This window comes from Ips typographus, linkage group LG1, assembly GCF_016097725.1.
Source record: "Ips typographus isolate SLU linkage group LG1, UJ_Ityp_2.0, whole genome shotgun sequence".
NCBI classification, from domain to species: Eukaryota; Metazoa; Arthropoda; class Insecta; order Coleoptera; family Curculionidae; genus Ips; species Ips typographus.
The window spans coordinates 8666224-8680310 of NC_138422.1; the positions used below are offsets into that span (position 1 = coordinate 8666224).

Sequence of the window (14087 nt, forward strand, 5' to 3'; positions counted from 1 at the left end):
TGTAATTCATCAAGGTTTATCATTATCTCAATACCAGGGGACTTATAAATTTAAAAATGCCACAAATGTGTGAACATTTGAAGGTCTCCTGAGGCAGTTTAAATAATTTAAAGGCATTTCGATGTATTTCAAGGCAATTTTAGACAGTTTTAAGACATTATCACTATGAGGCATTTTGCGCAAAAATAGCAGCATTGTGAGTTATTTTAAAGGCATTTCAAGGTATTTTGTTGCAAAAAGGCATTTTGGTGTACAAAAAATGATCAGCGGTCTACCTCGTGTGAACATAGTTCCGATAACAAGAGTCCTATTCGAGGTCCTATTGTGGGTCAAAATGTGGTTTTATAGGTTTAACTTAATTTAACCTTTCAAAATTTGCATTGAAAACTAATTATTTCAATTTAGATGGAAACGCTAAGATTGTTAATAGTCAAGCACCTTTTCTAATAATGTCTGAGTAAAAAATATAGCACAAAGCTTGCAGTTGTATCAACTTTATAGGGTGTGTGCAATCATTTTCCGAGCTGGATATTTAAAGTAGGTTCGAGCATTGTATCGTGTACCGTTATAGCTGGAGGTTTATCGATAATGTCACGCTACAGTTGTATTTCGTCTCTCTTGTCGATATATAACTTTTGTAATATTCAAATTTTCACATTCTTATGCTTGGACTAGCTACTTGTTTTTGTTTTAAAAGTTAAATGTAGTATCTATATTACAAACACAAATGATTCGAGGCATACACAGAGCACACCTGATTCTTCCCATGGTAGGAAGTCGATGTAATGAAAGCAGTCGATAGACTCACTTTCTCCAAGTTCCCATCTCCTAGAAATGTAACACGAGAATTTAAGACAATAATGAAGAAGATACTAAAAAAATACAAAAAAAGTTTGTAAATTTGTAAGCAAACATCTTTGAGAGAAGAATATAATATACGTTACTTTTCATTTAATTTTTAGAATCTACATGAAATTTTAGGCAAATTATCAACGTACAATTTATTGATTTTACATTCAAAACACATAGTTAATTTAAATTATTTATTAAATTAAAAAGTCGTCTATTTTTTGGCTGGTTAAGACAATTATAAGTTTATATCACTTATTCCCTTTATCACGAGACCTCTTCAACAAAAACATGGAAAATAGAATATCAAAATGCCAAAACTATTACTGAAATAAAGGGAATTTTTGAGGTATGGCAGTTATGTTGCAGAAAACTCTACGACAATGAAGACTCTGAACAAGAAAACGAACCATAAATAAGGTGGAACAAGAACCTGACATTTTGAGGGATGAAGTAGAGCAAGCTATTCGTTATGTGAAAAACAATAAAAACACAGGCGGTGAGGGGTGAACAAACAACTAGATGAAGTAGGCATCACAATTCTGTGGAAAATATGCACCAACATATGGAAAACCGGACAATGGCCAAAGGATTGGTGCACATCGACATTGCACTTATCTCACACCCAACCAAAGTTATGCTCAGAATTCTCCTTCAACGCCTCAGAAGCTTTTTGAATTGGCAGATCCCACAGACACAGGCATCTCTAATCTTCGACAAATTATCGAAAAGGCAAGAGAATTTGCCAAACCGCATATCTCTGTTTCCTAAAGCAAAGCGTTTGACTGAAATTCATCTATCGAAATGAAAAGGAGAATCTCTCTTGCCAAAACAAGCTGCATACAATCTGGAAGAACGAAACAATTTGTGGGTCTGAAGAAGGTTTTTTTTATTCCTTGAACCGCTGACAGAACGAACGTGTGTCAATATTAGAAGAACTTTAAATGAATGTAAGACTGTCAATCATCGTAAGACAAGTTTTTTGGACATGTGAGCAGGAGAAAGAGGATGGCAATTTGGAAAAACTTGTAATACAGGAAAAAATCAAAGACACGAACCTAGGGAGGCGATGGATGGACCAAGTGAAGCACTTCACAGGAAATTCATTACAGGACAATATGAGGTGCATTACAAACAGAGAGAAATCACAATCACCATAACATGAATATTATGATATACATAAGATCACGATATTTCAACCAATGAAGTAAACGACTAAAGAGAAAGAGATCACCTACTTGGCTCTGGGGCCTAATTCTTGAAAGCAGCAATCGGGATTCTCAACAGAAGTATTGATAGAATGTGCCAGAAGAGTTGACCATGGCAGGTTCCTGTCACATTCTGGATACCTTCCTCTTAATAACTTCCTTCCCTTGTTTCAAGAATACGCACCCTGGTGTTCTGGTTGAACCCTTTCGAAATTTAAAGTCCGAGTAAATACCTATACCAGGATGTTTTACGATAATTGCTTCATATTTCAGTGTTTGATGGTACATCAAAAAATAACTCAAGACTGCTATATCTATCTAATTCGTGTAGACTTAAGGAGGTAAGGACTGCTGATTTAAGTATACATCAGTTATCGTGTATTAACCTTTTGGTGAGTACTTCCTAAGGTTTTTGAGTGGTAAGTTATAAACTTAGTAACTTGACTGTCGTACTTTTATCAATATTTTAGAAAATTAACATTTTTGTCTACGTGTGAGGTGCTATCTTAACAGGATATATATTTCTCTATTCGCAATTTTAGGCTGTGTCCGAAAGTTCAAAAAGCTCAACATGACCATAAAAATATCACAGTCCCTGTGTTTTCCGGGGAAATAAAAGAATATAGAACTTTTTAATAAAATACATCTGCTTGTCTTTAAAAAGTGTCATATTAACCATTTTTTTAATAAAAAAATCGTAAAACTTAACATACGACAGTTCTTAACCAAATGTCCTACTAACGATAACGGTTTCTTAAAGTCCCCATTGTAAAAAAAATGTTATAAAGTTCAAATAGTCTAGTTCAGATCTCAATTTAGTTATTCAGTATACCATGTGTCTCAAGCTTTAATCGGTTTATTCAAGATACAAATCAAGCACAAAATATTTCTTATAAATTTACTTTGCAGATTTAATAATATGTAAAAAACTCTATTAAGTTTGGTTTTGGTTTCAAATTACTTTCTTATAGACTTGAAGTGGTTGCGTCATTGTTGTTACACCGCAAGTTACAAAACGGTGAACTTTTCGCCTAAACCATGCCCAATTTTTAAAATGTTAACTTTCTGAACTATACCGACCGACTTTGCTTTCTTGTATATCACCGAGGACGGAATACACAGGTGTGCCCAAAAACGAGACTTTATGTCGTAAGCACGTGCGACTTAGAAACTGAACTCAAAAAAAACTGGACTGTAAACAGTAAATAAATAGTAAAATCCAAGTTTGGAAATTGTAGAAGTATATGACGATCGATTTCACGTCAATAACCTGATTTTGTTCAGTGCATGTAGACACAAGTCTGGTGTGTGATAACGACTAAATAAGCAAATAGCAAATAATCGTTGACTAATATCTGTTAAGTTGTATAAAGGTGTCAGCATTTTAATTTCAAACACACAGGTTTTGTTCTCTTTGCATATCTCAAAACGTTAGAGGTGTACAGAGTGATTAAAAAGTATCAAGAAAATTATATAGATCGAAAGTTTAAAACCTTTTTCTCTTCTAAATCTAAAGTATTGGTATCAATTTCACTTTGCAGTGAATTCCAGATAATTCCAAAACTTTTTTGAATTTCTTTCTCCGTAATAACATAATAACTAATATAATAATTATTATATACTGGTTGAAGAATATACTATTCTAATATTTCTAATAAAGAGTAATTATAATTTATAGTGCTTTTTTCCGTTTGGTAACTTCACAAAAGCAACAATTTCGTTTTTTAGATAAGTCAAATTCGATGGTTTTATTGATGAAAAAATTTGTAATCAACATTTTGATCAATTATCCACTCCAAGTTTATTTACTCCTGAATATTACATTTCAGAATGCTATATAATAACTTACTAAAAAACTTTTTTGCACTAGCAAATTAGCCACTAGCCAAAGGCTCCAAGTCGCAATTTTCAAGCTTAACTAGATTTTAATTCAAAGTATTTCAGTTCTTACAATTAGGAAGTCTAGTAAATACCAATTTTAGGGTCAGTATTTCCACGTCAGAATAAATTCTGAAACTGAACTCAAAAAGAGTCCTAATGTTTGAAATTTATTTTAAAGGAACAATGAAACTGTATGGTACTATTGGACAAATCTAACGTTTTCACGGAAATTAACTCGTTTGTTGAAATAATGTCTCCAAATTGTTGTGGAAATTTTTTGGCAGAAGGAAATCCTGGTCCTGGCTCTAAGTTTATTTTGAGCGAAACTTCCTTACAAGAATGAGTTTAGCAGTTTTGCCAAACTGACAAATGCATCACTGCTTCATATTGAAATTCTGTTTTATTCACTTAATGATTCTCATATGGACGATCTATAACCTTTAATTGCATACCTTCAAACCTATAAAATTTGAAGACATATTTGCATTATTTTGTGGGCTCTAAACTTTATTGATATACACTGGGATGCGAGGTGTTAAAGGATTAATTTGATATACGTTTTATTTTCGAAAGCAATATAGTATAGATAATTAAACTAATTTTGTTAGACCGATCAACCCTCATAAATGTGGCAATTACGGTAAATATTATCATAAAACTATGCATAACCAGACAGACTAGACAATCCCGTTATCTTTTCCCCGCTCTCACCCTGTTAGAACATTTTAATTAGAACTTTTTTTTTTTCTCAATGTATAATTTGTATATATTAATTAGAAATAAGATTACCTGTACATATTAAAAAAACATGTATACATAGGCAGAAAGACCGTAATGGTCGATAGCCGTTTTTTCTTGGAAATAAAGATTGTTTATATATATATATATATTATCATAAAGCTTTATCCAAGGGCGAAGTTATGGGTTATGGGATTTAAAAATTACAATTGTTAGTCAGAACTGGAAAACTTATATAAAATTCAATATTATCAATATTTATATTATCGTTATTGTTACAATAGAGTGTCAAAACTTTTTGAAATTTTTAACGAAACTGAAATGTTTTAAAGCAAAAAGTTGAATAAGCTTGAATCTGGCAACAGGTCATATACGATTAAATGTTGCTAAACATAAATTACATTGTCGCAATTAGTTTTTCAATAAATGGCACAAGGCGGTGGTCAAACCGAGTAGGTTTAATAATAATTACACTGTCATTATTATTTTTTAATTGAAAAACGTAGTTGCAATAGTCTGATCTAGTCTTTTTAGTAAATATGTGCCTACCGAAATGACCTAGCAGTTTCAAATGTCAATATGTCAGAAACTTGTACGACTTTTTAGTTTTGTTTAAAATCTGATAAATTGGTCATTAATGCAATCAATCATTGTGATGATTTGTTTTAACCTTGATTGTAATGACACAAAATATAATCATTAGTAATTATAGCTTCTGTTAAATTGGAATGATCTGGAAATTGTCTACAGGTAACAGTATCAATGGAATATTTAAAGAAAGGATATACAGGGTCTTTCATGTGGTGACAAAAGCCTGGAGGAGATTCTTCTGTGAAAATAAAGGAAAAGTTTTAAGAGAACATCGTGTTTGCAAGTGTTTTGTTTTGGAGATACAAGATGTTTTACAGTTTAAATAAAAAACACAAATTTATTATTTATTTTATTTCTTATTATAACGAAATATGCACAAGATAATTTAACGAGATTTTGGTAATGTCAATAAAAAAAAACTTTTTGAGAAATTTTTGTTTAAGTCTGAAGAGTAAAAGTATTTTTGTTGTTTCTTAAAATGATTGAAAAATAATTGTCTAAAAGCAATGCTATTGTTTTAATTGATTATTTAAAATTATTCAAAAACTTATCTTCGTCTTGATAAAACTAGTAATTTCTGTCTTTCAGATACAGGGTGAATCAAACACATGTTTTAACTTTAACACTATCTATCTTGACAACAAAGCACTTGCGGACACACGTTCTCTTTACTTTCTTAGGCTTTTTATAAATCTTTTTTATGCTTTTGCCACCACAACTCTGAAACACCCTGTATAATATGATGTCTACATCCTACATAAAAAATAGTTATTTACGTATCAAGGGCTGAAAGAAGAAAATTACGCCCCCAGCCAAAGTTTGAAAGCATTACTTAAACTTAACAAAATAGCTGGAAGTATTTCGAGAACGACCGAACCAATTAGATTATTTTATATAAATAAATAGAAGTGCACCTACAATTTAGAGAAAATTCTTTGTTGATGAAAATAATTACGTTCCCAGTGTTGAATTTATCAATGCTGTTAACTCGCATAATCACTAAACGTAAATTAATTGCGCCTATTAATAAACTAGCACGTCCATGGACAAACTGTATACACAATGCTTGTGAAAAGTTGGCTCGGTCGGAGCAAGGCTGCAAACAATTTCAATTTGTAATTTAAATGCTCCTTTAAAAACGACAAACAGCGTCGAGCGGAAAATTGTCTTCTATTAAAAACTATTATGTTCTTTAATTGCTTAATATTGAGTTGGTTTTGCAAGGAACCGTTATAAAATTATTAAAGGTGACAAAATTTGAAACTAAAGTTTTGTTACAGCACCAGTACCAGTGGAACCCATGGTTCCTCTTCCCATGTCTACGATGCCTCCTGTTGGATTTCAGCTGGTCCGTGATCCAACAACGGGAGGACTTCTTCTTTTACCTGCCACCGGGATAGGTTAGCTCATGAATCAATGATTTCTCTATTAAATTTATAATGATACTGATTTTTCAGAACCCGTTCAACAAACTGTAGTCTGGCCTAGCTATCCGCAACCATCTCCGGTTTTGCTGCCATCATTATCTTCCATACCTCCACCACCTCTTCAGTTGCTCAGCTCAGCTTCTTCAGATTATCTATCAAGTAGTACCACTTTACATCAACACACACAAACACACAGTACGCGACTAGTAGCCGTTACAACAGACACTAAAAGAAAAATTCCAATACCACTTCCTGCAACCACTTTAATTAAAATCGAAACAGACGGCTCAATCGATCAAACTAAAACCCTCCAGGCTGTTAGTACCATCGCGAACAATAGTGGGATGTTTACGGATCAAACTGTCCCACCTTTGGTGACCACTCACGTGATTTACCAACACCCAACTACGAATCTCATAGTGTCGCAAACGCCAGTGTTAAGTACTGACACGACGACTTGTAGGTCGCAGGCGACTTCTCCAGCAATGACTACCTTAACACCACCTCCTGAAACGTTGCAAATTCACGAGGAGGAACCTCAAATACCTTCTACGGTGCAGGATGCCAGTAATCAAACGGACACACCGATTTGCAGCGAAGACGACAATACTGTTCATACAATTATTGCTGATGTGGTTGAAACAACTGACGAGAAAACTGTAGAGACTGGTAAAGTTGAGCCTACTACAACTGTCACAGATTACCAGCTGCAAAATGGTGAGATGGAACAGTCGCAGGAGGAACAAAAAAGTGAGATAATAGAAGATCAGGTTGAACCACAAGATTGCAACAAAATTACCCAGAACTCAAGTGAATCTCCTGATTTGAGTGGATTAGAGTTGCTTTCTAATAGCATTGTAGAGTTTGAACGGACCGTCAAACAACAGCCCAAAGAATCAACTGTAGTTAATCAACCCACAGTGTCACTACCTCCTGTCACCTCCGGCTTAGTCAAAGAACCCAAAGAAGAGCTTCCAGCAGCAACTTCCCTCAGTGTAGTGGATGATAGTTTAGGTGGCCTAGATCTCTTGTGTGCGTTAGCAGAACAACGCATACTAGAAGAAAAAAACGACAAACCTTCCAAAAAAGAACGAAAGGAAAAATCTAAGGAACGTCACAAGGACAGGGAACGCAGAAAGGAAAAGCGCAAATCAAAGAAACACTCACTAGACGAACCAAAACGAAAGAAGTTAAAACACAGATCTAGCGATAAAGAACATCGAAAACGAGATAAACGACACTCTCCAGATAATTCCGACAAAGAAAAACAAGGAAAATGCGAATGTCAGTACAAACACTATAAAACTCCCGAATCTGAGCAAGAAGTGAAGCGATTCCTGGATAGCAAAAATAGGCAAAACTTTTGCTGTCAAGATTGGCCTTGCATGAACGCAATGGAAATGGATATGAGGATGAAGCTTGCAGAATTACAGAAGGAGTACAGAGAAAAACAGAAGGAATTAAGTCAACTGAAACCGAAGAAGCATTCCCATGAATGCTCGAAAAAGAAATCACGCAAGAAGTCCACCACCTCCGAGAGAAGTGTTACCCCAGTTGAAGTTTTCCACCACCAAACTGACCTGGACACTTCTCCTTTACTCACTATGGAAACCATACATGAAGAGCGCCACTCTACTGGGCACAAAAGACGTCATTCACGGAGTAGTGACTCATCTCCTGAAAAGTCGTCGTCGTCGAAAAAACGCAAAGTTGGTAGACCAAAGAGATTAATGTCAGATGGAGGAGAGTTGGTTGGTACTGAAACTATAGTAGCCAGAAAACTAAAGAGCAGTTTTGTGGGTTGCTTGCTGGCAGCAAAAGAAAAGCTCAAACAGCAACCACCTAGCCCTGCAGCTACACCTCCCAGGTACATCGAGGAAACAACCTACACTCACAAGCTAAAAAAAGTGAAAAACAATAACAATACCATCATATTATCAGATGACATAAAGTCATCAAATATACGACCAAAACTCAAAGCCGAGCCTACAATTAAAACAGTAGACGACGAGGAAATGATCAACGACTGGCATTTCTCCAAAAATAACGAGGAAGTCATCGACCACATTGAGGAGGACATTGATGATGGTTTGGACGAGGAAAATACTTCAAACGAAAACTTTAGTGATAGACTGCTGGAAAATGAAGAGTCCCTGCCTAACGGGAATGTGGAGGAGGAAGTGGAAGAACCTGCTATGGACTTAAAAGAGAGTCTTCCTAATCCTTGTGCTTTGACTGAAGCTCTGTTGGAGGTGGACAAGTTACGAGTGCTTACAGCGATGGGAGGACTGTTTTACGCTGGACAGCTCAACGCTATTGAACCTCCAGACGTTTATTCGATTACTTTAGATGGAGAAAGGGGAAACCGACCTCATATTATGTCAAGAGAGGAAATCTTAAGGGATGCGGTAAGTTTCTTTGTTTTTTGTTATTATACACAGGGGAATTTGAGAAACGTCAGGGAGGTATCAGCAACGGTAAGAATTACGTATTATTATAAGCAAGTTGGTACAAAGTTGCCTTTAAAATTTTGAAAATTTCCGATTACTTTCAGTGTTTTTTAAAATAATATGACATTTTGGAATACCGAGTAACTGACCGTTGTTTCAAATGTACGAAAGGTCTTTATAAATGCACTTTTCCCATATGATCTTAGCACAGCAAGACTCGGTTATTTTTTGGGATTTCAGTGAGCGCAAAAAAGTCGAAAATGTTCTATTTTTTGCCCTTCTTCCAACCATGTTAACCACGAAGTGCATAGTTGCCAAATGTATCAAAGACACTTGAAAATGTAGTGTTTACATGTGTTCTTTTAGGATAGCAAGAGGAATTTTGCCATAACTTGGTTTCTTTTTGGATCTTAGAAAGCGAAAAGAGCACAAAATACTCGTTTTTCTGTCCTCTTTCTAACTGTATTAACCACGAAAAGTATAGTTGCCAAATGTACAAAGAGAGCTTAAAAATGCAGTCTCCACTTATATTTTGGTATAACAAGAGGAGTTCTGCCATAACTCGGTTACTTTTAGGTACTCAGTGAGCGCAAAAAACTAAAAACCACGAAAAGCATAGTTGGCTTGCCAATGTACGAACGGAGCTTGAAAATGCAGTCTCCTTTTAACTTGTTTTGGCATAGAAAGATGAGTTTTGCTATAACTCGGTTATTTTGAAGACTTCAGTGAGCAGAAAAAACTCAAATTGTTTCTTTTTTGCCCTGTTTTAAAACCCTGGCAACTAGGAAAATCATAGTTGCCACATGTTCAAAAAGAGCTGGAAACTGCAGCCACCACATATGTTCTTTTAGGATAGCAAGAGAAGTTTTGCCATATACTCCGAATTTGTTTCTGAGACATTTACCATTTTTTGGGAAATTTAATATATTGAGTCCTCAAAACAATAATTTTAATTTATCTACACATATCAGCAAACATGTTTTTTTGTTTTTGTGTTTGATCGTGTTAAAAAAGTTTGTTCTGAGAGTGGGTCTAGACAAACGACGAAAATAAATATACGGGGTGGTCCAAAATTGGCCTCAAAAGGTCAGTTCTAAAATGGTCAAAAAGTCAAGTTTTATATTACTATTTTATAGGTATAGGCAACCAAAGCGTTGCAGTGTCGGTTGTAAAACTTAGCATCTTTCAGATAAATACGGAAATAGTCGGAATTTTTGAAATGTCAAAATGCCTTTTGAAACTACTTTTATCAATCCGATATTCTTGTCGTTGCTGCGCCTCGAATTTTAAACACCTTGTACAGTAAGGTGTCATCAATGGGTTATTGAAGTGTATACATCACCGACTAAATAATTTTTTGAGACAGTTTAATAAGCAGATTGTCCCAAAATTTGAGACTTAAGGTAATGTTTTGTCGTGTTATTTTATCTATTTTCTACTGATACAGTGAATTATTATTTTCTTTACTTAGTCGACGTTTTAGATTTGCATGATATTTTTTTTAATTTGGTTTACAATACGGTGAGTATTGTCTGTAGTGAGTAACGTGCAATTAAACCAATTTGCCAGTTATAAAAAATTACTGATTGTAATGTTGACAACTGCCTGCAAATGCTTGAAAATGCACTAGTACCTCTATTAAGTATTACTCAGTATTGACTATATGGTTGGTTTTTCGTCAAATGTTACTGCACCGTCCATTACAATGGAAGAACGCGTTTAAAATGAACGACAAAAAACGAACAATACCAAAACGCTGATTGATCACTTCAGCAAAATAATATAGTTTTATGTTAATGGGTGAATGCTGCAGCATTTTTTTTATCGTAGAAAGTAACAACTCGAGCTTGTGCAGAACAGACAAAGATGCAGATGATTTGACTAACTCACAGCTCGAACAATGCTCAGCATTTTTGTACACAGAAGTAAGAACTGTAAGGACGGGTGTTGCAGTAACTGAAAAAAATTACTTAGTTGTCATTGTACGAGAGAGCTTTGAATTTAAAGTATATCGCAGATTTAGTCTCTTCTGAACTTTCTCGTGGCTTATTATAATGCCAAAGAGGAGAGATTACAAAAAGTGACAGTTGAATGAAAAAAGTAAATTGAAGATGCCTCGAATGTCAAGGAAAGATTTACATCAACCATATGACTTTAAGAAAAAAGCAGTTAAAGGATCAACAGCAATGAATATGAAGAAGTTTAGTGTTTGATTGGAAGACGGTAACAATGCGTTTTGTTTTTTATAATCTCTCTTTTTTTATTATCGCTTTATGATTGCCTGAAAATAATCGTGAACACTACAGCTTCAGTTTGCATTCTGCAATAGGTTACTAGGCATGTAACTCCTTCAGTAATGTCTCATAGAGATGTGTTACATGTTGATGCACACTCAATTGTGCTGAGATCGACACATTACAAAAATCACTGTCGATAGAGCAGTAAATAGACTACAGTTCTAAATGTTTTAATATAAAGATATTACATTTTTATATACAGTGTGTCCCAAATTACAGAGTCGGTTAAATGGGGAAAGTTTTACAGAATTTTATGTGAAACTAATTTCCGGTTTCCATATTAAATTATCTTTCTCCGTTTTCCGATGATAACTTTGTAAATTCCTATGGCCGCCATCTTAAATTTTGGCAAAAAACGTTTATTAAAGTTTTGTTGTAGTTGGCCTTGAAAAATGTCGCCGCCATTATGAAAAACAAAACACACTGATTGTGATTTGTTTTTCATAATGGCGGCGATATTTTCCAAGGCCATGTATAACAAAAATTTAAAAAACGTTTTTCTGGCCTTTAGAATCTAAATAATACCCCATCATCAAGTACATCATTGCAATGGATTTTTTAAGTGCTTTCCAAAAATGCAAAAGTTCAAGAAGTTATCATCCATATCTCGGAAACCAATAACGGTAGATTTTTTCTAGTTACGTCATCGTGTTCTACGTAAAAAAGTGCCTTAATAATGTCTTAGTTTCAAAACTCTCTATGGCTTTGTTAAAGAGCTGTAAGCAATTGTTTAAAATGCAGCCTCTGACGTATTTAATTTAATAATTTAATTTGAAAACCGAAAGTTTGACATAAAATTCTCTAAAACTTACCGTTACTTATATTTGTGAATTTGGGATCCACTGTATAAAAAGATTACACAAGTAGACCAAATTTTGATAAGAGTCTATTAAGTGTACATTTTGTAGCAATGATATTAGTTTCGTTGTCATCCCATTATTGAAGAATTACAACTATTTTTCTTCCAAAAGGCTGTTGTTTGATATTTATAGTATCTACTATGGTATTTTTACTTCTCTTCTTTAGCCTTCTTTAGTGACATCTACTGAGCTTAATCCCTAAAATCTACGAAAAATGAGTGATCAAGATTAATTACGTCGATTTATGAAGATAGATGCTCTATCACTATAATGTAAGTAACACCAAACTCAAATCAAAAATCAAAAAAGATAAAAAAAAATACATTCTTAAAGTTATTGTTAAACTTATAGATTTGGAGACTACCTAGGTAAGCAAAAAATCAAGTATTTGTTTAACCTAACTATGCAGCATACACACCTTCCTTCCTCTATTTTGTAGAAAGAATATAATCATGAAACATAAGTTGTTTTGGACACCTGAGAATGAAATATGTAAGCAGAATTTTGATAACAAAGTTCATAGAATGCGATGTAACTTAAGAGTACACACAGGATTCGTAGAAAAACAATTCAAACAAAATATTTCAAAGCACAAATTTAATTTTGTAGGATGTTTATTAAATTGAACTTATGTGCCAACAAGATATCAATCAGAATGACTGTATTTTTAATTGAGCTATTTAAAAATAACAACTTTATAAAAAAACATAAGAAACTTTATATAAAAAAAATTGTGTTATTACTGATATAAATCATATGACATCATCGTAAAAAACAAAATATTACTCAGTTTTCGGTGATTTTTTTAAACATTTTAAATGCAATGATATATTTGGTTCGCTTGAAAAGAACATACAATTTTACGTATGCCTTGAACAACTTGTTATCTCTATTTGTTTAGAAAATATGACTTATTTAAAATCTGCAATATGCAACTAAAAAAACCCACAAGACAATTTTATTTCAGGAGTAATACTTTATGTAACGTAGGCAAGTTTTAAATTCATACGAGTGACATAGAGTAACTTATACTCCGAAGGAAATACAATATTTTATTTTCAAACAGTTTCTGCGTGTATTTTTCTAAAAAATCATTATCTAAGTTTAACTTCTACTTTTTCATGTAGCTTCTCCATTATCGGGAGTTTGCTAATATTATGGCAATGCTAAGATATTCTTCTTCCAATTGACCTTTTGCCCACTATCTTCCCCTGGATTATTAAGTTAAGTATCTCATATTTTGAACCCCGCATTATGTGACCCCGATAGGGGATATTTTTATACCTCCTTCAACCCTTTATTGATTCTGGTAAGCACCTCATTCTGTGCATTTAGTTTAGTTTTTATTTTTCTTCTTCTTTTACGTCAAGAAAGTGTTATCGAGTTTGACATATTGATATCACATACACTTTTCTAATTTTTGTTGCATATTGAATATTTAAATGACATATCTTCCAAGCAAATAGTTGAAATTTCAGGACATACCTATTCTATTGGGTTTAAGATTTTTAAGAAAATCGCCGAAAACTAGGAGATATTTATATCGCGTCCCTTAAATGCTCTTATAAGAACTAAAATTGAACTTTTGATATAACATCCAATAAATCAGGCTCGATCTAATGATAATTCCGAGATATTTCAGTCTAACATTTGCCACGCCTCCTACCATTAATTTGTAAAAATAGAAAAAAATCATAAACAAGAATTATGAAGAGTTTAGTCAAGAATTTAATTGGGATGTTTTTATTATATCATTTTACTGCATTTCCTAGTTTAATTACACATT

At 33.7% G+C, this 14087-nt stretch overlaps 1 protein-coding gene across 4 annotated transcripts in view; it reads left to right on the top strand.

Annotated features, from left to right (window-relative positions):
* wge (BAH domain and coiled-coil containing protein winged eye) overlaps positions 1-14087 on the top strand; it is a 213517-nt gene that overhangs the window by 186367 nt on the left and 13063 nt on the right. For 3 of the 4 annotated variants that reach the window (XM_081995953.1, XM_081995951.1, XM_081995949.1), the window contains exons 8-9: positions 6548-6667; positions 6725-9102. In XM_081995953.1, coding sequence (XP_081852079.1) covers positions 6548-6667; positions 6725-9102 — 2498 coding nt within the window. The remainder of the gene's footprint in view (positions 1-6547; positions 6668-6724; positions 9103-14087) is intronic. The other variant, XM_081995950.1, reaches the window with a different exon arrangement.